The sequence below is a fragment of the Saimiri boliviensis genome, chromosome 5 (genome assembly GCF_048565385.1).
Source record: "Saimiri boliviensis isolate mSaiBol1 chromosome 5, mSaiBol1.pri, whole genome shotgun sequence".
Taxonomy (NCBI): domain Eukaryota; kingdom Metazoa; phylum Chordata; class Mammalia; order Primates; family Cebidae; genus Saimiri; species Saimiri boliviensis.
Window position 1 is genome coordinate 73324797 of NC_133453.1, and position 25558 is coordinate 73350354.

The 25558-nt window shown below is 32.8% G+C and overlaps 1 protein-coding gene across 1 annotated transcript in view; it reads left to right on the plus strand.

Moving 5' to 3' along the window:
• The window catches only part of SCN7A (sodium voltage-gated channel alpha subunit 7), a 91567-nt gene that overhangs the window by 59843 nt on the left and 6166 nt on the right, over positions 1 to 25558 (plus strand). Inside the window, exons 15-24 of the mRNA XM_074399549.1 lie at positions 4362 to 4796; positions 9076 to 9181; positions 10410 to 10564; positions 12993 to 13166; positions 15142 to 15249; positions 19753 to 20031; positions 21232 to 21285; positions 21670 to 21807; positions 23983 to 24087; positions 24977 to 25247. Of these exons, the coding sequence (XP_074255650.1) occupies positions 4362 to 4796; positions 9076 to 9181; positions 10410 to 10564; positions 12993 to 13166; positions 15142 to 15249; positions 19753 to 20031; positions 21232 to 21285; positions 21670 to 21807; positions 23983 to 24087; positions 24977 to 25247 (1825 nt within the window). The remainder of the gene's footprint in view (positions 1 to 4361; positions 4797 to 9075; positions 9182 to 10409; positions 10565 to 12992; positions 13167 to 15141; positions 15250 to 19752; positions 20032 to 21231; positions 21286 to 21669; positions 21808 to 23982; positions 24088 to 24976; positions 25248 to 25558) is intronic.

Consider the following 25558-nt stretch of genomic DNA (forward strand, 5'->3'; position numbering starts at 1 on the left):
TGCCCTGGAAACATTTTCCTCATTGCCTTGGTGGTTAACATTTGGCTCCTCATTACTTGTGCAAATTTCCGCAGCCAGCTTGCATTTCTCCCCAGAAAATTGGTTTTTCTTTCTACTGCATCATCATGCTGCAAATTTTACAAAGTTTTATGCTCTGCTTCTTGAACACTTTGCTGCTTCGAAATTTCTTTTGCCAGATACCAAGAATCATCTTCTCTCTCAAGTTCAAAGTTTCACAGATATCTAGAGAAGGTGCAAAACCCACCAATCTCTTTGCTAAATCACAGCAAGAATCACTTTTGCTCCAGTTCTCAAGTTCCTCATCTCCATCTGAGACCACCTTAGCCTGAACTTTATTGTCCATGTCACTATCAGCATTTTGTTAAGACCATTCAACAAGTCTCTAAGAAGTTCCTGACTTTCTTGCATCTTGCTATCCTCTTCTGAGCCCTCCAAACTGTTGCAACATCTACATGTTACTCAGTTTCAAAATCGCCTCCACATTTTTGGGTATCTTTCCAGCAGTGCCCTACTCTCTGCATTACCAATTTACTGTATTAGTTGATTCTCATGCTGCTAAGATACACAAGGCTGGATAATTTACAAAGGAAAGAGATTTAATTGACTCACAGTTCCACAGGGCTTGAGAGGCCTCAGGAAACTTGCAATCATGGTGGAAAAGAAAGCAGGCATGTCCTTCTTCTCATTGCAGCAGCAAGGAGAAGTGCAGAGTGAAGGTGGGGAAACTCCCTTATAAAACCATCAGATCTCATGAGAATTCACTATCATGAGAAGAGCATGGAGGTAACCACTCCCATGATTCAGTTATCTCCCACCAGGTCCCTCCCACAACAGGTGGGAATTATGAGAACTGCAACTCAATATGAGATTTAGGTGGAAACACAGACAAACAATTTCAATCACTGAATAAATAAGTGACTTTGTGCATATTACACAGCCTTTTTAAACCTGACTATACTTAGTGGAGGAATGAACATAGCAATACTTGTCTTATAGGGTTATTGTAACTTAAATTTAATCGTGTGGCACCCTATAAGTAATTCATAAATGTTTTCATTTCTTTAAACTCTAGAAAAATTTAACCCCTATATTTCCATCAGATTTTTGTTAGTTATTTAATATTATTAACAAGTTTTAGTTAGGCAAATTTGAGAGACACTATGTCATTCCAGGTGTTTTACCTGTAATTCAGGTAATTGTCATCAAGTGAAATAAAATATCTGACTCTGGTTACATAATCCAAACACTGAGGGATACAAACATGAAAATAAAAGAAAAAGAAAACAATATGAAATTCAGTTGCCTTTTAAAAATAAAAAAATTAATCACAGATACATGTTATTCTATATGTATATTTGTATAATCCCAAATTAAATATGTGTTAAGATATAATTCAAGCAATTTAAAATTAAATAGCCTCAATACATGTTGAATTCCTTAATACATGTTTGTTGATTACAGTTCAGAAAGTAGTTATTTAAATTTTGAACTTCGTCTTTTATGCTGCTTGATTTTGCTATGAGTTGCTCAATTCTCACTCAATATGTGGATATCTTTGAGGTGCAAAAAAACCAAAATTCAGGGAAATTTTAAAAAATGTTTTGTTTTATTCACATTGTTTCACCTTTTCTCTCTTAACACAAAAAATATATGTTTCTAAATATGGTTACAGATTCTGTGACTAGAATAAAGTTACTCTGAGTTTATATAATACAAATCTCTGCATTTTCTACTCTCTTTTTTAAATGCTCAAATTAGAAGTAGTAATCAATTCTCTGTAACTCGGGCCACTTACAGAGCCTGTCTTTCCTTTTAAATACTTAAAGAGAGTAGGCTATTTTTAATTCAGACCATATCTGAACAAAGTAGTAGAAATTCTTAGTGTTATAAAATTATTTTCTTATACTACAGTTTCAGAGCACTTTGCACTTTTAAGATTAACTTCACTTTTAGGTTTTTAACATTATCACCACATATATATGTATATATGTGTATACATATATATATATATATAGATAGATAGATAGATAGATATGAATGTATGTGTGTATATTTGTGTGCATGTGTGTCTAGGATATAAGAAATCTTTGATGTAATTTCCTAAAATATATAATTAGTATAGCATAAACTTTTTCTTGTTTAAATCCTAGCACAATGTCTATTTTTATTCATTCTATAATTAATTTTTAATATAAATATTTATTACCTATTTTGTGACTAGTGGTGTGTAGCAGTGTGCTGGTTGTCTAACAGTAAACATGGTTTTTGTTCGCATGAAGCTATGTCACGAAACACACTAACACCCTTCCCTTATTTTATACTGTGTCTAATGCTTAGCCAAACAATGGAAGAAAAGGAAACAACCAACTATCTTGAATTACATCTGGTCTTACCCTCTTATATCAGGAAGCTGTTGTCCTTTGAGAATGATAGAGTTGCTAATAGTATAGCTCCTATAGGTACCGTGGAGCTCCTACATAGATTATCTATAAGTAAACCTCATTGCCAAAAGAGACTGTAGTAGGAGAAGAGTTGTACTAATTTCTGAAGCTATTGGCATTTGATCATTGTCCTTTCTCTTTTTATTTTTCTCTTCTGAGACTCTTTCATTGTGGATTATAGAAAATATCGATTGTTTTTTCAGATGTTCTCACCCACAAAACATTTCCCATATTGATTTATCTTGTAACCTAAAATTTATTGCTATGCCAAAACTATGGGTAAGATTATCTATTTGATGACTTCATTCACTGCAATAATACTTTGATTTTTCTATACGACTCTTATTTGAGGTTTCCCTATTCCTAAAAAGAAGGAAGAGCTAGGTAGAGAGAAGTAAATGGAACCCATTACGATTAAACACTATTTGGTGGAAAGTTCTGATTATTCCAGGTGTGTATGTCCATGAACAAAACTAATGATCAGAGTGTTTGAGAAACTCAACTGTTCACATTAATCTACAATTTTGAAAGAAGTTTCAAAATATGAGTCTTTGGAGATACATACATATCTTATATACACATAAATTATACAGTTATCAAAAATTATAATTTATGCTCTACAATTACAAACAAGTTTAATATCTGATTCTCTGGAAAGTGACCAGTCCTTAAACATATTTCTAAGTGATAGTAAACGTCAAAATATTCACTATCTTTGAGTTCAAAATAATTAGAAGTATTAGAAATGATTCTTCCATCACTAATCTGTTTCTTGTTTGACCAAATTTACTACAACAGTTAGTCAACTAACCTTCCTAACAACTGTGTTTTCATCTCACAAGAGCCATTAGATATGCTATTTAGGACCATGGAGAGCTCTTTCCCTGTCTAATTCTTCCTGGGTTTGCAGAGTTATTACATGGTTTCCTGAGACAGGGCTGAAGTGAAATGAGCTTCCTGGAGGAAAAATGTATATACTCACCTTGGGTTAGATAGCTTGACTCAGAGAGAAAATATGCTTTAGAATAAAGCAGACGTGGAGATCATCTAATCTGTGTAACCTTTGATCCTGTGATATTTGACATCTGTAAACCTTGCCTTTTTCATCTGTAAAAGAGAAAAATTATATTGCATAGGATGTCATGAGCTTAATATAAATTATTCCTACGCAAATCCCTAGCACAGCACTGACCCATTTTGTAGACGGTTAAGAACTGAATAGTATTATAGTTCATATCCTTCATTTCAAATCTCAGGTCAGCCTTTTGTGGTCAAATTTTTTTAAATTAACATGTAAACTCATATGTATTTATTGCGTACAACAATGTTTTGAAGTAGACATATATTGTGGAATGGCTAAATAGAGCTAATTATCAAATGCATTACTTCACACGGTTATCGGGTTTTATTTATTTATTTATTTTTATTTATTTATTTATTTATTTATTTGTGGTGAGAATGCTTAACCCATTTATTCCAGAAGTTGCAGGGTTTTTTTTGTGAAAAATCAGACCTTGGTTATGACATTGAACAGTAGGATATAAATAACTTCCACAAGCTTAGGGTTCCAATAATGAAATACTAATCATAAATGGGTTAATATCCACCCTCTGGCAGTAGAGAGCAAAATAGCAGTTACTAGAAGCTGGGTTGGTTAGGGGAAATTAGAGATTGAAGTGCTGTTGGTCAAAGGACGTATAATTACAATTACATAGGTAGAATAAGTTCAAAAGATGCATTGTACAGCATGGCGACTATGGTTATTAAATCTAATATATTATTGAAAAATGCTAAGAGGAGATATTAAATGTTCTCCAGTCAGTTTTGTAAACAAACTTCTTATTGCTTAAAATGAAACAAAATGAGATAAATTTAGCCTCACTGTACTTCCTTATTTAGGTACTTTACCTGTTTCTGGCATTGGTGAACTTATTTAGTTCATGCAAGAAAGTAACAGCTGAAGAGAATGATGAAGCAAAAAATCTCCAGCTTGCTATGGCAAGGATTAAAAAAGAAATAAACTATGTGCTTCTTAAAATACTATGCAAAAAACAAAATATCCCAAAGGAGACAATGGACCGTGTAAATGAGGTATATGTTAAAGAGGATATTTCTGACCATACCCTTTCTGAATTGAGCAATACCCAAGATTTTCTCAAGGATAAGGAACAAAGCAGTGGCACAGAGAAAAACACGACTGAAAATGAGAACCAATCGCTTATCCCCAGTCCTAGTGTCTCAGAAACAGTACCAATTGCTTCAGGAGAATCTGATATAGAAAATCTGGATAATAAGGAGATTCAGAGTAAGTCTGGTGATGGAGGCAGCAAAGAGGTAAGATGTTTAAATGTCCTGATTGATTAATGGTGATTTGTAGTATTGTTGATAAGTAGGTAAATCAGTGCTGATGTTCCACGATCAGATTACCCAGTAAATCCTAGCTCCATCACTCTTAGCTTATGATTTTATGCTTTTGATCAAATTATTTAAACTTTCTAAGTTTCAGTTTTCTTGTATTTAAATGAGGCTAAAATGGTATTTACTCCATAGTGGGGATAATAGTACATAGAGCAATGCCTAGTAAAGATTAAGCACTTAGAAAACATTAGATCATATAATTGTGAAATTCTATAAATTAATAACCAAGCAGTTTGGGGGTGCTGAAAAGTATATGGAGGAAATCAAAGTTTTAAAAATCAAGGTGTGTGATTTAAGAAATCACTAAATTTCCATGGACTTTATCATCTTTAAAATGGGAGATTAAATTAGAACAGTGCTACAATTATTTCTTGCTTGCTAAAATTCTAAGATTTGAGTTGGATCATTTCTGCACATACTTTGACATTGTAGTTAACTTGGAATAAAAGAATTTTATGTTTCCCATCCAAGTACTAACCAGGCCCGACCCTGCTTAGCTTCTGAGATCAGATGAGATCGGGTGCGTTCAGGGTGGTAAACATAAAATGCAATAAAAAAAAAAGAAAAGAAAATCCTTTAACCCATCAAATATAGTACTGTATATGTGATTTGTGAATCTAGATTGTTTCATTCATTCAAGAGTGTTTATCCATGTCCTCCAATAATCATACTTTGTTTCTTTCTTGAGGATGTTGATCAAGTCATCACCAGCCATTTATCTATTACTTGAACAATGTGTTTTAAATCATCCACAAATTTTTCCATAGGTTTCACAATTGTTCATTGTCACGTTCAGGTTTAATTACATCTATTGCTTTTAATATAAGCAAAGAAAAGGGATTGTTTTCCTGGTTACAATCCCTTTAGGTTAACTTTGAAATAATTCAATACACAGTGCTTGGAACTCACTAGATAGGCTCTGTTCTCTTTACTCATGCATGATTAAACTTTTCGGTTAATAAACATGTCTTTCCCATGTTCTAAATGTAAAAGTATTGTATGTATATAATCTTATGCTCATTTGGCGTTGCATTCTTTTATAAAAACTGGATGAAAAGCAAAATACACTAGACCAAAAAAAAAAATTGTGTAAGGAGTAAACTCATGAAGGAGTAAGCTGTGTTGTGTGGTGCAAATGTTCCAGTCAAAGCCCTGAGGACCATCTGTAAGCTTATCTGTTTGATATGAATGATCTAAAGGACACCCCAAGAAGGGTAGGCAAGAGAATGAAGTAGACATCCTCAGGTCGCTGAATATTTCTCCCCATGTGGGGTAGGAAATCTTGATCCCTCAAGTAGTATTGCTGTGAACCTTTGCTAGCAAGTAGATACCAATAAATGTTGAATGAATGACTCTTGGTCCTCCAGTAATATTAAAGCAAATGGGATTGCGGAGTAAAAAGGAAGGACTATCATGTTAACTTATATGTTATGAGACATAATTGGTTATGGTTAATGGAGTAGGACTGAGAAAAATCTTAAATTCCTGTTTGGGACAGAATGGGAGAAGTGGCTAATAAATAAATCAGTAATGTATTACATCTCAAAGGAAGGAATTGGAAAGAGTAGGATTATAAAATTTTGTTGAGCCAATAAAGCTTATCTGATATCTCTTTAAAAAAAAGAATTTTAAAAACCACCAGTTTGAATTGTGAACAGGTGGTAGCTATATAATGCACTGGCTTTCTAAAAATGTCAGGATCACATTCAAAGAAGGGTAGATACTATTGTTCACTTAGCTTCTAAAATATGCACCCTGCTGGAAACAGTTTTATTGTCTCCATTCGCAAGCAGCATTGTGTTTTAGTAGGAAGTGTAGTTTCATAGAAAGCTACACCTGCAGAGATCACATCTGCACAAGGGCTTTTTACTTTGGGCCCCACTAGGGAATCATTTCAGATTACTCAAGGGCACCAGAGGGTCAGGAAATGTTTCTTCAGGTTCCCATCATCTCTGGCACCATCTTGCTTCCCAGACCTCTTGGGTTTTGGCAGATGCTCTCTGCAAGAACTTCACAAATTGGTTTTCTAATAGGAGTTCAGCTTCAATTATTCAAAGTCCTTCCATCACCTACTAAAGGCATCTTTATTTTAGAGAAACATTTTCAATCCATTATGCCCAATAGTCTAAAGTTTATTTATCTTTTTAATTAATACCGTTACTATAAAACAGGCAGAAATTCTTACTCAGCACACTTCTCAATGTTCATTAAAGATTTTGATTACTATCCATTTCTGGGTAAAATTGCTGTTTACCACAGCACATCATGTTGGAGTGTCCCTGTAAACTTGCTAGTCTCCTTAGAAATTCTGGAGAATGAAAATACATAGGAAAGCTGTAATTTAAAATAACTGTAAATATTGAAACTACAGTTGTTATTTATGCTGCATAGTTATTTGGTCTTGTTGATTGATTACTCACAAAAGTTTTATTCATTTATTTATATATTTAGTTGTATATTTAGTTATATGCTTTCTAGATGATGTAGCCCATGACTGCTTAGGATGTTGATATACCCACAGCCAAAACCAAAACACAAAAATACTATAAATGATCTGACAATTCAGAGATACACTCTCTTGTTTCTTTGGTATTTGCACTTCCAGCCTATTTTTATTTAAAAAAATTTCTCTATAGTGTATATTATGAAAATAGCATCAAAATTGACATTGTATTTTGTAACTCATTTGTGTGTGTATGTGTGATGCAGAAGTACATCGTAGTCACTTTCTCATGCCATTAATCTTCTATCAAAATAAATGATTGATAAATGATTTATAATTTGAGTCTTAACTGATTTACTTTTAAAATTAGAATAATACCATCACACAGGAATTTTGGAAAAATCACATCAACTGGGTTATATACAAGGCTTTTTACAACTCTTTAAAAATATAAATGTAGGATGTATAATTTTAGTTATTGAGTGCCAAATATTATACTTAAATTACTTAATGCCTAGTCTCAAATAAAAATATTGCTATAGATTTTATTTCATTAAAAACAAAATAATAAATCAATTAAGACTCAAATTATAAATCTTTTTTTGATAGAAGATTATTTAATGGCATGAGAAAGTGATCACAATGTACTTCTGCTTTACAAAAAAATATGTTACAAGAATATATAAAACTAATGAAAATAATAAAAATATCTGTTTAAGAGTAATATTCTGCTGAATACTTTTTTTATTTTTAGTTGAGCGCTATAATGATTTACTGACAATTGACCATGTAAGGACTACTGCAAAAAAAGCTTTCTAATTATATTTTTTGGCACTTACTGTGTATAAGTCCAAGAGGTAGGAGAAAATACTGATGATTTCTTTTCTTTTCTTTTTTTTTTTTTTGGCACTCTACTTTGTTTAGATTTTTTTCTTAATTTTTAAGAAATAAGATTGGTTTCATTCCAAATGTTAAAATGCACTTGCCTTAATTTTTGTTTTAATTAGAAAATATTACTTATATGCTATTAACCTTAGAATTTTGGTGATTTTAAAGAATGACCTATGGCATACTTATTTTTAAATAAGTAAAACAAAGCATTGTGAGAAAATAACATTAAAAAAAGGCAAAGAATATCATTTGCACTATTACCTGTGTAAAGCAATGGCCACCTTATTCTACCCAGCACTTTTCATAAGACTGTGCCCCTTTCCTAGGCCTGTCCTTGTCCCTGTTCCTTGTGCCTTTTCCTCATTTTACATGATAAATTCATGTCAGTCTCATCCTATGGTGACATACATAAGACCATCTGTACTGAATTTTACAATGAAACCTAAGTGCACTATTATCTACCAATCTTTAGCATCAAGGGATGATTTGTTTTTAGTCTATTCATCTAATTGAAATAGTATATATGAGAAACTTGTGACTTACTCCAAGAAGACCCCAAATTCTTTTGTGAATTGGAGACAGCCTATACATCTTTAAGGAACAAATGTTATTAACTAAATATTAGTTTTAATCTAAAATGTTATTTTAGCTTAAATTAAGTATCATACAATATTATTTAAACTTCAACTTGTACCAATCTGTATTTTAATATCAGTCATTAAATTGGCCTAAAGTCTTTTAAACCTAATAATATTATTTCTGTACAATTTTTTTCTTACTTCTGAAAATGAAATAAACTTTAGCCACAGTGGATAAATGAAACTTTACTCACAACTTTTTTGGCGGGACTTTACTTTTTAGAAAATAAAGCAATCTAGCTCATCTGAATGCAGTACAGTTGATATTGCTATCTCTGAAGAAGAAGAAATGGTCTATGGACATGCAAGGTCAAAGCATCCTAAAAATGGTAAGAAAATTTTGTTAAACTTGCTAGGAAACTAATTTGAATTATAAATTGTCGAAACGTTTATGTTCCATAGCCAATGTGTCAGTCAATTGACTGAAGCCTTATATGTTTCTTAATATTCATGTTAAATATATAAATATCTCAATTACAATTTGTTTTCCTCTGAAAGTTACAGGCTGTTTTTTATATAGCTAACTTAAATATTGGCCCCATTTCATGAGCTCTAAGAACACTTCATTTGACTTCAATATATATAGGTATATGTGTGCGTGTGTGTACACACACACACACACATTTCAGTGATGCTTTAACTATACTGATTTTCTGTTTTACTCCTAAATCATGCTTTATTCTAAAGCACACAGTGGTATAGCTACCAGTCTAAAATCAAATATGAACATTATATATTTTTACTCAATATTACAGCATGAAAAATGTGTTTCGGAATCATCATTATCAAAAATATTTCACTGCCACAGTAGTTCTCATAGTATAATTTAACACAAGACAAAAATTCTAAAATAAAATGTTTTGGTTTGAAACTCACCAACCTCCATTTCTTTGTTTTATCACCTGTATAACAACCTCTTCTCTAGCCTCAGGTTTCCATTTTGCTAACCCTTTTGGCTACAGTGTAGAGTGCAGCCCTGTATATATGTACTCTACTCACAAAGTACCCCACAGTCCAGGTTACCTCCGTAATAGTCTCAATCAAAATTCCCATTTCCATGCCACCTAAGAACTAGAATCAAAGCAATTAATTTAATTTAATTAATTTTATGTCTCTTAACATCTCATAAGTATTTAGGTTTTTAAACGGGAATCTATGTTATGTCATGTGAATCTTCAGAGTAAATTTTTAGGCATTATATCAAAATGTAACATTTAGAGTGAGTGAGATATTTGTGCATATTTTCTTTTGTGGTATTAGTGAATATCTACTCTCAGACTGTTTCCCAGAGTGACTGGATGTTCTAAGTCATTTCTGCTTTTCACAAGGCCTTTCCTCTCCTTATTGCCAAACTGACAAGTCCAGCTTTCCTTTTTCTCCTCAGGGACTACAGTGGTCACTACACCATGGGTAAAAATTAAACATTTATAAATCAGAGACTACCTTGATTAGAATTTGTAAATAAATAATTGCTATGCTACATAATAGAAAGTTTCAGGTGTTTACTTTTTCGTGAGTTTTCTAGATTGTCGTTCTTACCAGTTCCATCCTTGACAGGCTATGGACGTGCATCTTCACTTGGTCAAATCAGTGGAGCATCTAAGAAAGGAAAAATCTGTCGGAACATCAGGAAAACTTGCTGCAAGATCGTAGAGAACAATTGGTTTAAGTGTTTTATTGGTCTTGTTACTCTGCTCAGCACTAGCACTCTAGTAAGTGAGCAGCCGGGGTGCTTGATACTTTGCTGGGGACAAATGTATTATAATTCTGTTAATTCAGAAAGTCAACACCGGGGTTACATTTCCAAAAATACGTAGTATAGCACCAAAAAATGCTACATTTCATATTTTGTGATTTTAGTTTTAAAATCTAAATATTATACTTTCTTAGAAAGTTTATGCATCATTCAATATTAAATTTAATATTGCTTTTTAGTATATTATTTTGCAATTGAATTTCAAAATATATGAGTAACATTGGAAAAATAGAATGTGAATAGATACCTAATTCTTCTGATTATTATGAAGTTTGAAGTTTCATGTGTGAAACATTTTAATAATTTGCACATCCAAAACTACTATATTATGCTTCTACTTAAAAACTTTGTTTTTAAACCACTAAATTTGTGGCAATCTGTTACAGTCGCAATAGGAAACTAATACGCAGTCCTCTCTGGATCCATTCCCAGGAATGCTCCTCCATTTCTTGCTAGTACATGTTTCTAGGTCCTGCATAGGTATCAGGTTTTCTGGTATATAATCCTTCTCTTTCCTTAGCAATCTTAGTACTTCCCAGGCCACTGTATGAAGAGAGTTGACTCTTCTTATACATGTGATGGCCAGGAGGGGAGGTAGACGTAGACCTTAAAGAGAGTTTTTAAAAGACACCTACCCTATTGTAGGCCTCTTCAGAATCCTCAAGAAAGACTCGATTCAGCTCGATCTTGTAGGGAGGCTCTGTAGCCCAAACTGCACCACACAGTTCCACCTTGAGTGCTTCAAAGGGGCTGGCATTTATATCTCTATGTCATTCAGCCGTTGATTTTGTTGGGTCCCTCTAGGAGTGGAAACATTGCCTCTCAGGTGGGGTAGCCCTTCTTTAGCAAAGGCAATTCTCCGAAGAGGGCTTCAGTTGTGTGCTATCAAGCAATACTCAGTCGCTGTGGAATAGGTAGATTTGCCAGTAAAGGAGTCTTGGTGCACAGCTCCAATGTCTACTACAGTGTTCAATGTGTACTTGAAAAGCATATGTCATATGCTGTACCTGGGTGCAATTATAGTTTCTTATTTCCATTGGTTCCATCTACTATATCCTTAGTGATACAGAAAAGATGTTTTTCTTTTGTTAGCTACAGAAAGAATGTGTTAAATCATCCCATCATGATTGCTTTTTTTTTTTTCCCAAATTTTCTGTTATTGGCATAGGTTTTTGTTTATATATTTTGATGACTCATTATTTTGGATGTACAAATGTACACTTGTAGTATTGATCTCTCTATTATTCTGAACTATCCTAAGTTATGTATCTTGCCTAATTTGATATTAACTTTATTTTTATTAGAATTTACATGATAAATCTTTTTGTTCTGAACATATTCTTGAGCTTCTCCTTTCTACAGCTAGGGCCCATTTGCTTTTTATTGATACAGCAGTTCTGTGATGCCTTTAAAAACAAATGCTTTTTAAACTGTATACTGTTTTTCTAGTTCTTTGCAGCAGGATCACTGGTCTGGTGAAGTCTACTCTACCCATGCTAATTGAAGTGGAGGCTTTTGTACATCTTTTGTGTTATGTTTTGCATTATGTATCTGAATAATTGAATAATGAATAAATACATGTAACAAAATAAAATTTTTAAATAACTTGATATTTATAATCTTTATGGACACTTTTATGCCATAATTGGTTCAATTAAAAGTCATAAAATCTGTTGTTATTTTGTGTTTACTTCCATTTAACAGTAGGTTTTAATTTTAATTCTTGCTTACCTTTTTTGTTCTTTTATGTGTATTGATACTGAAAGTCTGCCTGCCTGTTTTCAATGCTATAATATTTATGAAACTGCTTTCGATGACGTGATCAGACTTTACATATTCCATGGTAAAATTAAGGTTGACATTAAAACTGAGAAGCTTTGGAGAGACCAGTTATAGTTTTAATAATCTTCAGTGTTTCAACTGGTTTACCTGATAGCCTTATGAATTTCTAAAGACACTTAAAAAACATATCTGTTTCTCTGTGAGTAAGTGGCATACATCTGTGTGTTGGCTAGCTGGAATTACAGATAAGATCCATGTCAGATATGACTAAAGGTTTTGTCTTTCATGTTAAGTTTGAATAACTGATTTTGGAGGGGATTTTTGGATCATCGTTTAAAACAATTATGAAGCCAGGTTCAGTCTCTATAAGAAGTAGTTCTGTGATTAATTAATGATGCCTGCCATAGGCATGGCATCAAATAATAGTGCTTATGAATTATGTCAATAAATACAAGCATAGTGAACCAGGCCTTGAGCCTACAACCTCTGACAGTGCTCACCATATGCTAATTAGAGGTGAAATTTTGTTCCCTTCTATATCAAAAGAGTTTTTAGAAACTACATGTACACCTAATCTTTACTTTCGTTTTTTTTACCCACAGACTCTTGAAGATATATATATCGATCAGAGAAAGACAGTTAAAATTTTATTAGAATATGCTGACATGATCTTCACTTACATCTTCATTCTAGAAATGCTTCTAAAATGGATGGCATATGGTTTTAAAGCCTATTTCTCTAACAGCTGGTACAGGCTGGACTTCATGGTTGTTATTGTAAGTATTTTAAAGACAATTTAAAAGGCTATTTGATTTACCCTTTCTTCTTCACTCTTACTCTTTCACTTCCTCTCAATTTATTATATTTTTCCTTTCCCTCTCTCTCTGCATTGTCGGTACATGACATCTTTCTTAGTTTGTAATGCTTAACATCTAGCATTTTCTTCTCATTCAAAATTTAAAAAGTTCAACACTTTATTTCTGGATTATTATAATAATCACCTGGAATATACTGCTAACCATATAAATTTATTGCACAGTATCCTGAAGATATATTAGCACCCTAAAATTTTTAATTCTTCCATTGGCTCAACTCTTAAGTCATATATCACAATTAGACTACTTACGATGTTGACCAGTACTGGGCTGGTCCAAGCTCCCCAAATTTCTCATTTAGATTTCTATAATAGATTCCGAGTTGTGTCCCTGCTTCTGTTCTGCACACCTTCATTTTGTTTTCCACATGGTAACCAGAGGAACTGTTGTGAAATGGAAGTCAGATCATGTCACTTCTCTTGAAACCTTATGGTAAATACACATCTCATTCAGGGTAAAATCAACAATCTTTGCAATCAGTGCTCCACAAGTCTCTGTGTAATCCAAACGTATTCCCTGCTATTCTCCCTTTCCCTGTCCAGGTTTGTTTACTGATCTACCAGCACCAGCTTTCATGGAGAACCTCAAATATGCCAAGATTATTTTCATCTTAGTGCCTGTGCACTTATTTTTCTTTCCACCTGGAACTTTCCTGGCATTTATGCCTTAGCAAAAATGAAACCTTTGAAAGTCTTTCCTTACAACCCTATTTAAAACTGCAATCACTCCAACATTCCCTTTCTGTTTGTCTGCTTACTTCATCTCCATACCCCTTATTAATATTATACCATTTGTTCATTTATTTTTTTTATTGTCTATTTTCTCCCAGTAAGTTCCATTAAGGTAGAATTTTTTTTTCTTGTTTTTTTTTTTTTTTTTTTTTTTTCCTCCTTTAAGTCCTGTGCCTAGAACAATTTCTATCATATTAGAAGGTTCTCAGTAATTTGTTGAATGAATGAATGGCTTTTGATTCTATAAACAACGATAGAAGCTCCTCGATCTATAATTAACGATTTAAAATAGCTGACCTCTCTTTTCTAAGTTAGTTCTTTAAAATTAATCTTCTACTCTAGCCAAACCATTCTATACCCGCAACTTGACTTCCTATTTCCTAGTCATTGTTCTTCTGGGTCCAGATTCCTTCATGCTTATGAAAATGATACCCAAACTTCAAAGCCCATTTCAAGATTCTCTCTTTAATTAAGTGTAAAAAGAAATATTTCATATATGTTGACTTGAAAATATAGAAAAATCTGAAGATATAATAAAAGTTAATCTTAGCCTTACCTTCTTACTCACTATTTATGAACATTTGTTAACCTTAAATATGTTTCCTTTTAAAATTTTACCTTAGTATCTGGTTACACTTTTTTTGTAATGTATATACTTTTGACATAACAATATTCATATCTTTCTTGATGCCTATCGTCTGAAAGCCTATCTTGTGTGTTGTCTTAACCATATTTGTATATAAATGCATTTGTAAATATATTTTCTATTTTGTTTTAATGAACACACTGCATACCATTATTGTGTTACAAGTAATTATGAAACTGATTCTTAATCTAATTTCAAACTAAAAAAAGATATAACTATAAATCATTGATCATAAAGAATATAAAATATATAACCTTTATTTATCTCACTAAAATATGTTCCTTATTACCAGAAAAGTTTAATTTTTATAAAGTGATTTTAACACTGAACGGTTTTCTTATAACTTTATGTATTTTGAAATATATGTAAAAATAATTCACAAATTTACTGGTAAGTTTTTATTGTGTAGCTCTGTTGTGATAAATACAAAGTTTATTTTACATGTTATTTTTATTAATATGGAATCCTATTTACTCTTTTTTTTTTAATACATATATAGGTGTTTTGTCTTAGCTTAATAGGGAAAACTCGGGAAGAACTAAAACCACTTATTTCCATTAAATTTCTTCGGCCCCTCAGAGTTCTATCTCAGTTTGAAAGAATGAAGGTAAGAGATAAGTTTCAAAGCTAATCTACAGATTTTTATTTGGAAATACTAAATTTGCACAAATTGATAAGATTTGTTGTTTTCTCTTTTGTACCTTTAACAATATTAATACAAAAAACCTTAAATTTCATTACTTAGAGAGGAGTAAGTACATTAGCAATGCTTATTAAGATTTTACGTTCTTACTGCTCCTAAGGTATAAAAACTAGTAAAGATAAGTAAAAGAAACTAGTATTTGAGAGAGAAAACATAGTTTGAAAAGTATATTTTTACCTCATATACATGTTCATATTAATGAAATTGTCTCCATTTAAAAAATTTGTCAGAAAATAAAACTTTGATCAGTTAACAAACTTTAAAATTATACGTTGTAGGCCAGGCGCGGTGGCTCAAGCCTGTAATCCCAGCACTTTGGGAGGCCGAGGCGGGTGGATCACGAGGTCAAGAGATTGAGACCATCCTGGTCAACATGGTGAAACCCCGTCTCTACTAAAAATACAAAACATTAGCTGGGCATGGTGGCGCGTGCCTGTAATCCCAGCTACTCAGGAGGCTGAGGCAGGAGAATTGCTTGAACCCAGGAGGCGATGGTTGCGGTGAGCCGAGATCGCGCCATTGCACTCCAGCCTGGGTAACAAGAGCGAAACTCTGTCTCAAAAAAAAAAAAAAAAAAAAAATTATACATTGTATATACTAAGTGATTACTCACTGAATGAAAGAAAAGTTTGAATTTTAAGATAAATTTACTATTTTTAATGTAACAATTACCTGTCCTGTCTTCTTCACTCACATGTTAAAACCTCTTCTAAACAATGTAAAGAAAATTAATAGATTGAATATTATAAAATGGCCAGTGTTCAATTTTTTGTGCCTAAAATAGAAATCCCATAGGCTCAACATAATTTTTAAAAAATGAAGTCTGTGACCACCTTAAGTAATATAAGTATGTAACTATACAGTGTGACCTATTGTATACAGAAATGGCAGAACACGTTCAAATGTACCTTTTATTTTATAATCATACCTTTATGTGTTTTTGTATTTTTATTTACATAGATTTTTCTTATGTCAGTCTGGCACTTTGATTACTACCTAATATCACATATTCATTGCAATGGTAGAATCTAATGAGAAAATTACTAATGCTTAGCCTTTATCTCTATAGTTGACGCGTTATATGTTACGTTTAAACTACAGTTAAGAAACCATAACACTTAAATTCTTTCTACTTGATAAAAAATGAATGTTTATTTTTCTCTCGAAATTTGAGTGATTATTATAAATACAAACAGAAATATAGTTTAAAATACATGTTTTATTTTAAATACAATTTCAGAAATTTTAATACCACTTTTATATGATTGTGTACATATATAGATTTATAAGTACCAGTTCTTAAGTACATTAATTATATTTGTATATATACTTAGTCCATGATTGATGATAATATTCTTATAATTCGTACAAATGTCTGGTTGACTCATTACAATAGTACTTAGGGCAGATCTGTTTCTTAAATACATTTACTTATGTTGGGAAGTTAATATTTTGATTATGTGGCAAATACATAAAAATTCCAATTATAAAATTTCATTTATAAACCTCAGAAACAAAAAATCTAAAATAATAATTGTAACTTATATGATAACTTAAGAAACAGACTTCATTAACCATGTCATGAAGATCCACAAGGTGGTGATATTCCCCAGTGCTTTTAAACCAAAATAAAGTAGAAAATAAGCTGAAAAGAAGGTGATTTAATGGTTCTATAAGATTGAAGTTAAAATGACAAAACAAGCCCAGCACGGTGGCTTACACCTGTAGTCCTAGCAGTTTGGGAGACGGAGGGGCCAGATCACTTGAGCTCAGGAGTTTGAGACCAGCTTGGGTAACATAATGAGACCCTGTCTCTACAAAAATTACAAAAATTAGCCAGCTGTGGTGTGTGCACCTGTAGTCCCTGCTACTTGAGATGCTAAGATGAGATGAGGTGAGAGGATCACCTGAGCCTGGGAGGTCGAGGCTGCCGTAAGCCAAGATTGCTCCAATACACTCCAGACTGGGTGACAGAGTAAGACTGTCTCAAAAAAAGAAAAAAAAGATAGCCACATATACAGTATAAATACATAAATACAGTTTAGTGCTAGGAAAACATTATAGAATATTCTAACATGTAAATTACAGAGGGCCTATTTACTCAAAACACACACACACACACACACACACACACACACACACACCCCTAAATAAATATGAAAATAAAATAAACTCTTATTTTTTAAACAAAGACAATACCAATTTTTTTTTCTTAGTAAATGTAGACATATGTAGAGAAAAAAGCCAACAAAATCAACAGGTTGCCCCAATTTAGAAAAAGCAGGAAGATATTTGCCAGGGTAACTGACTCTGTGAGAAATTAGGCACTGTAACATTTAATGTTCTGGCAATGAGACAATGGCTGTGGACAATTCAAGGTCAGGAAAACAGTAGCCATGCTTAGGTCAAAGTTAGGTTCAGACCTGAAGCCTCCTTTCAACCTCTGGAAGTTCTGTAAATGATCGCTGAAGATATATCATTATATTAGGAAGCTACATGCACAATTAATGATTATGTCTTTAATAAGTTTAAGGTCATAGGTACTGTCTACTTTTCAAATGTATGTGTCAACTATATCCACAGTTTTTATTCTATATATATGGATTTTCTAAGACACATGGCACTTTTCTTCAGCAGAATCATCAGTATACCTTTTAAAATATTTAAAAGTATTAGCAAAAGATCTGTGATCTGGTTTTAGAAATAAAAGTGTTACTGAAAGCTCAATTAAAAGCCAAAATATTAATTCAAAGACAGACAACTATGCAACATAGCAAGAATGTACAGGCAAAAGGATTAGTATCTAGTAATGGTTGAAGGAAGGAAAGGTTGGAATGGTAGAAAACAGAGTCAATGGTGCCTCAGGAATAAAGTGAAAGAGGAAAGGTCAGGAGAGGGAAATCAAAAGTATAAAATTAAGAGAGGCTGAGCACAGTGGCTCATGCCTGTAGTCCCAGCACTCTTTGGGAGGCCTAGATGGGTGGATCACCTGAGATCAGGAGCTCAAGACCAGCCAGACCAACATGGTAAAACCCTGTCTCTACTAAAAGTACGAAAAAAAAAAAAAAAAAAAAAAGTGAGGCTAGCATGGTGATGTGTGTCTGTAATCTCATCATCTACTCGGGAGGCTGAGGCCTGAGAATCACTTGAACCCAGGAGGTGGAGGTTGCAGTGAGCCAAGATCGGGCCATTGTACTCCAGCCTGGGCAAAAAGAGTAAAATGTGGTCTCAAAAAAAAAAAAAAAAAAAAAAAAGGCTAGGAGAAACATAAGTAGTGGAAATATTAAAACTATGATACTAGATATAGCAACTGATTTGCATTTGCCATAGCAGCTTCAGTGGAGTAATAAGAAGACAATTCTAATTTGAATTTTACTCCTACTCTGGAGTGACTCACCAGTGACACCAAATGGTTCAGTGAGGATTGAATCCTTGTCAAGTACAGCAACCCATTTAGCTTCCTGAAGCCTTAGCTTCATTGACAGTACAATCTCTTGGTCTTCTGATTCCCCTGACTACTCATTCACATGTTATATTTCACTTAAAATCTAATATATGTATTTTAAGATAATCTCATACATACACACAGGTTCAGTTATCTTGAATTACTTCTGTCAAACTACAGGAAATCAATAAGCATATATATCATATATATTATATATCTTTTATATGCATATATAAGCGTATATCTTATAATCTGATATATATCATATATTATATATCTTACACATTATATATTGTATAATATATAATGCATATTACATCTTACATATAATTATATATTATATCTTATATATCTTATATATCTTATATATAAGATATAGATGTTTATTGATATATATCTTATTGATATATATCTTATGAGATATTCAATATATATAATGTATAATATATATCAATAAGCATCTATATCTTATATATGTAAGATATATGTATATCTTATGTATTATATATAAGATATGTATATCTTATGTATTATATATAAGATATATATCTTATGTATAATATATAAGATAGATATATAACATACATATTGTATATCTTGATATATAATAAATACTATATATTATATATAAAATATACATTATATATATATTAAGCCAGTGAAATAATTATTATAGTATTTATTTTAGTATTTGTGCTAATCAGCTCAGTTTTCATTTAATGATTTTTTAGTACAAACATTTTAAGAATATCTAGATTTGAATGTATTTTTTTAGATAAAAATTCAATTGCTATTTAGGTTATTTCAGTACCAGCATGTAGGCTGTTAAATCTTTAGATATGGCCTTTTCGGTTCTTTTTTTAATGTATGACATTGTATCAATTAGTATTTTTCAATCTGATCAAAAATTAAAACAATTTCACATTTCTTATCTAAAGTCTACATTTTTTTAAATATGCCAGGTGGTTGTGAGAGCTTTGATCAAAACAACCTTACCCACTTTGAATGTGTTTCTTGTCTGCCTGATGATCTGGCTGACTTTTAGTATCATGGGAGTACACTTATTTGCTGGCAAGTTCTATGAATGCATTGACCCAACAAGTGGAGAAAGGTTTCCTTCATCTGAAGTCATGAATAAGAGTCAGTGTGAAAGCCTTCTGTTTAATGACTCCATGCCATGGGAAAATGCAAAACTGAACTTTGATAATGTTGGAAATGGTTTCCTTTCTCTGCTTCAACTAGTAAGTACACTTTTGACTTTTCCTTATTAATTATATATTCATCCATATTGTAGGTTGAATGCAAATGACAAAGTGTGGAAAATTAATACATTTGGTTATAAAACATTTTAGCAATTAGTAGATAAATGTAATGGGACATACAACACTAGACTCATTTAAAGAGACAAAAGTTAAATATTACCCCTGTCCTACTGGAATAAAGAAGTAGAGATGCAGGAAAATTTAACAGAGGAAATGCAGGTACTGGCCCAAAGTATTTTAACCACCACTGATCATGTTATAGGATAATTTATTAGTCAGGATTCCCTGGAGGAACAGTATATACATTATATGTATATATACTAATAGGATATATATATATATATATAGGAGTTTATTAAGTATTAACTTACATGATCGCAGAATCCCACAATAGGCTGTCTCCAAGCTTGAGGAGCAAGGAGAGCCAGTCTGAGTCTCAAAACTGAAGAACCTGGAGTCCAATGTTCAAGGGCAGGAAGCATCCAGCATGAGAGAAAGATGTAGGCTGGGAGCCTAGGCCAGTCTAGCCTTTTCACATTTTTCTGCCTGCTTTATATTCACTGGCAGCTGTTAAGATTGTGCCCATCAGATTAAGGGTGGGACTGCCTTGCCCAGCCCACTGACTTAAACGTTAATGTCCTTTGGCAACATCCTCACAGACACACCCAGGATCAGTACTTTGCATCCTTCAATCAAATTGACACTAAACATTAACTATCAGAGGTAATAATTCTTTGGTCCCATCCAAGTCACTTGTTTTTATCTCTTTAGTATTTTGAGGAACTGCTACCCAGTGACTCAATATCTAGCAGATATGAAGAAGTGAACAATTCCTCTTATATCTCTCACAGAAAAGCATATGTATAGCAGCCACAAGTCACCATGACACATGGCAGCATGTATTTATTTACCATTTATATATCTGTTTCTCTATCTTTTTCTAGTCATATTACCTTAAAATATTTTGTTACTAACTACGAATAAACTAAGTACTTGAAATAGTTGTTAACAGACAGTATAATAATGAAAATATTAAAGATCTCAATTACACAGTATGTAGAAGTGTGGCAAGCCTGTATCAAATGTTTCAGTGTACTAATAACAGATTGAAATTTTAATTTTAATTTTCCATGAAGTATAAATTTTCATAAGACTTATAAATGCATGTCATTTTTACAGGCAACATTTAATGGATGGATCACTATTATGAATTCAGCAATTGATTCTGTGGCAGTAAGTATAATATCATTTTAAAGCCATTGTTAGGATACAAGCAAAGTCACTTTTGTAATTCAAGCACAGAACACCAGTAATAATTAATAGAAATCAAATGCATTTCAGATTGGGAATTTCACTAGCAATGAAATTCTTTCATGGTTATTATATACAATGATTGAAGCCCCATAGGCCCATTTGAAAGATGATCAGACTTTGCAACAATGACGAATGAGGTAAACTTTAAAATACAAATAAACAAAGCAGTGATATCCTTTTGCCAAAGAGCAAAAAAGAAAACACTTCCTTAGGTAGCGTTGTTGGGTTTTCTTGTCATAAATTGTTTTATAAAACTTTTTTTTAAAAGCTGATATCAATAATTTGCTTATTTTAAACTTCTAGATAAATATGCAGCCTCGTTTTGAAGACAACATCTACATGTATTATTACTTTATCAACTTTATTATACTTGGAGTATTTCTTCCACTGAGTATGCTGATTAGTGTTATTGCTGATAATTTCAACAAGCATAAAATAGAGATAAGTATAAATATTATTTGTTTATCCAATATCTGAGAAAATCAAGCATATATATATATGTAAATGCCCTGCTTCAAATAATTGGCTTTGGATTCAGCTTAATGTCATTTTATTTGACATCTATCTTTAAAAATCATGATTAATGTTCTTGCACATTGATGAACATTGCTAAAATGTTCATCTTTACATTGATTTCTAAATCCAAAATAGGTACTACACAGTCAAGTTTAAAAGTAACAATTACAAGTGTCTGTATATATATGTTTTGAAAATAATGATGTGCTAAAAAATAACTACAGTAAGTAAAATTTTGTATCTTCACAAATATGTGAAGACGTCAAGAAAAAAATACTCTTTACTTTGTTAGATTTAAAGACTTTATAATCATAGCCAGCATGGACATCTTTCTAAGTTAGAGTAGCTCTTTCTGCTAGAAGTAGAGAGAGTCATAAATCCTAATTGGATGGACTAAGTAGGAGTGCTTGAACCCGATAAGACAGAATTCAGGGACAGAATTCAATAACTACGTTTCATGCCGTTTCTAAAAGGAGACTCCCTTCAGGGCCTCCACAAATGCAAAGAATTCAAAAGACATCTAAGTCAACTTATTGTACACAGGTACCTAATCTCTTTTGGAAAGCCTTCCAAAAAAGTCAAAGCAAAGAATAGTTTAATGTTGAAATTTTATCTTCAGCCATGTAATCAAACTTTAGCCATGTGTAAAATCTGGTATAGTAGATACTCCTTATCCAGTGATACCTGAAACCACAGGGTAGTACCGAACCTGATTGCTGTAAATCAGAACACGTTTCTGTTTGTGTTAAGATGTCTTTTCCATGACTAAGGCTTCTCATGCACTGTGGCCATTTGCAGTTTGAGGTACAACAGCAAATCAAGCATAATTTGTTTTTTGTTCTTCACAATTTCATGGACAGAAGATTCATGCATACCATAGATTTAGCAACCTCAACATATTGTTTTTTCTCTCCTTCAGGCCAGCATTTTCACCTTTTCTCTTAAAGAAAGTACTTTGCCACTTTGCAGCTTCTCTTTGGCACATCTGAATGCCGGCATCATTTCTCTTGCTTTTGGGGGTTATTAATTAAAATAAGCATGACTTGAACACAATCACTGCAATAACAGAGATGGCTGCAAAGTGACTAATGTGTGGGTGGCATAGACCGAGTGGCTATGCTGGACAAACGGATGATTCACATCCCAGTCTCCGCAGAGCAGGATGGCACAAGATTTTACCACACTACTCAGACTCACATGAAATTTAAAATGTATTTAACTATTTACTTTTAGAATTCTTCATGTAATAATTTCCAACTGTGGTTGACCATGGCTAACTGACACTGTGGAAAGTGAAACTTCAGATGAGGGGAGACGACTGTATTTCACTCTTGAGTCTCCATAATGACATAGGAGTAGCGAGCTGAGTGATAAAATGTGATTTTGTTGGGATGCTTCAGCCTTCTACGAGTATCGACCGTGTAAGATAATATACTAGATTTGCTTCTAGGCTTTGAATTGGTGACTGCTGTCAATTTAAGTGACTGGGTCCTAATTTAGAGAAAATAGTTCCTAATTCCTAGGACATGACATGATTCACTTCACATATATTAGATAAGATACTGAAATTAGCACTAGAAACACAAAAATGAATGAGCCCTCAAACGTGCTGTGAAGAAGCAAGCACAAGGCACTTTTGGAATAATAGTAAAAAATATCTTCTGATAGTATTTGAAAAATAAAGCAATATGCAGTCATATAAAAATGATCACATATGATTATTTCTGTTTATTTCTGCTTACTGAAAGACACAGATCAACTTTTCCTTTAGCTATTGAGCTCAACCTTTCTTAGTAAATATTTCCACATACCTCCTTTATTCCTTTATATAACCATACGTGAAAATAGGGTTGAAAATCTCCAAGGAGAGTGTGCTTAGAGATTACTGAATTTTGGTCGCTATTGGCATGTAATTCTGTATGTGCTTTTTATGGATTTTTGGCAGAAAGTCAAATATGTTCAAACATGATTTCATTCATTGCAGTTAAGCCTTTTTTAGAGGATTAAATCAGTAATTGCCAAGTCTTTAAAAGGCATAGTAACATAAGGGAAAATTTGGATTAAGTGTGATTTTAATGTCTTTTTCTTTCTTTTCATTACCTGGGAGGCTCAAATATCTTTATAACAGTTAAGCAGAGGAAACAGTACTCCAGGCTGAAGAAGCTAATGTATGAGGACTCTCAAAGACCAATACCTCGCCCACGAGTAAGAAAATGTCTAGATTTTTTGAAACTTCAATAGAAGTGTTTTTTATATAATCTCTTTTTAAAACCCTAAATCCCATTACTGGGTATATATCCAAAGGATTATAAATCATTCTACTACAAGGACACGTGCACACGAATGTTCATTGCAGCACTGTTTACAATAGCAAAGACCTGGAACCAACCCAAATGCCCAACGATGATAGACTGGATAGGGAAAATGTGGTACATATACACCATGGAATATTATGCAGCCATCAAAAACGATGAGTTCACGTCCTTTATAGGGACATGGATGAAGCTGGAAACCATCATTCTCAGCAAACTGACACAAGAGCAGAAAATCAAACACCGTATATTCTCGCTCATAGGCGGGTGTTGAACAATGAGAACACATGGACACAGGGAGGGGAGCACTACACACTGGGGTCTGTTGGGGGGAAATGGGGGAGGGGCGGGGGGTGGGGAGGTGGGAAGAGATAGCATGGGGAGAAATGACAGATACAGGTGAGGGGACGGGAGGCAGCAAAGCACACTGCCATGTGTGTACCTATGGAACAATCTTGCATGTTCATCACATGTACCCCAAAACCTAAAATGCAATAAAAAAAAAAAAAAGAAAAAAAAAAAAAAAAACCCTAACAAATGCTTTTGGCAAAATTTTTGGGTCCCTTGACAAAGCTTTTAATGGTCATTTTGTTTGTTTTGACTATACATTATAGTTTGGCAAAAATTTAGGTTCACACTTACTCTCCTATTTATTTTGGGAAGAAAGCTGCAGAGTATAAAGACTGTATATAGGTATATGTATTCTATTAATAGGACTATTACACCTGTTTTGTTTTTTTTTTTTGTTTGCTTTTTTTTTTTTTTTTTTCTTTTCCCCACAGAACAAGCTCCAAGGACTCATTTTTGACTTGGTAACAAGCCAAGTTTTTAATGTCATCGTTATGGTTCTTATATGTTTCCAAGCAATAGCCATGATGATAGACACTGATGAACATAGTCTACAAATGTACATTGCTCTCTACTGGATTAACTTAATTTTTGTTGTTCTATATACCATGGAATGTATACTGAAGCTCATCGCTTTCCGTTGTTTTTATTTCACCATTGCATGGAACATTTTTGATTTTATGGTGGTTATTTTCTCCATCACAGGTAAGATTTTGTTTAGTCAAATTTTATTCATAATAATATTAATTCAAGCAAACTCTTACAGTAAATATCTCATGAAATATAGTCTTCTAATAAGCAAAACAGGTAGAGATTTTTTAAAAACTTTCAACAGGAATGCTTCACATTTGTATTCCTTCATATACCACCATGCCAGATAGAGATAAGATGTTCAAAAATATTTCTTGAATAACAAAGACTTTGCATCACAAGCTACCAGGTGAATGCTTAGTCACCTGGTATATATGTGTTACCTTCATATATAGGTTAGTTTTATAATATATGTTGTAATATAC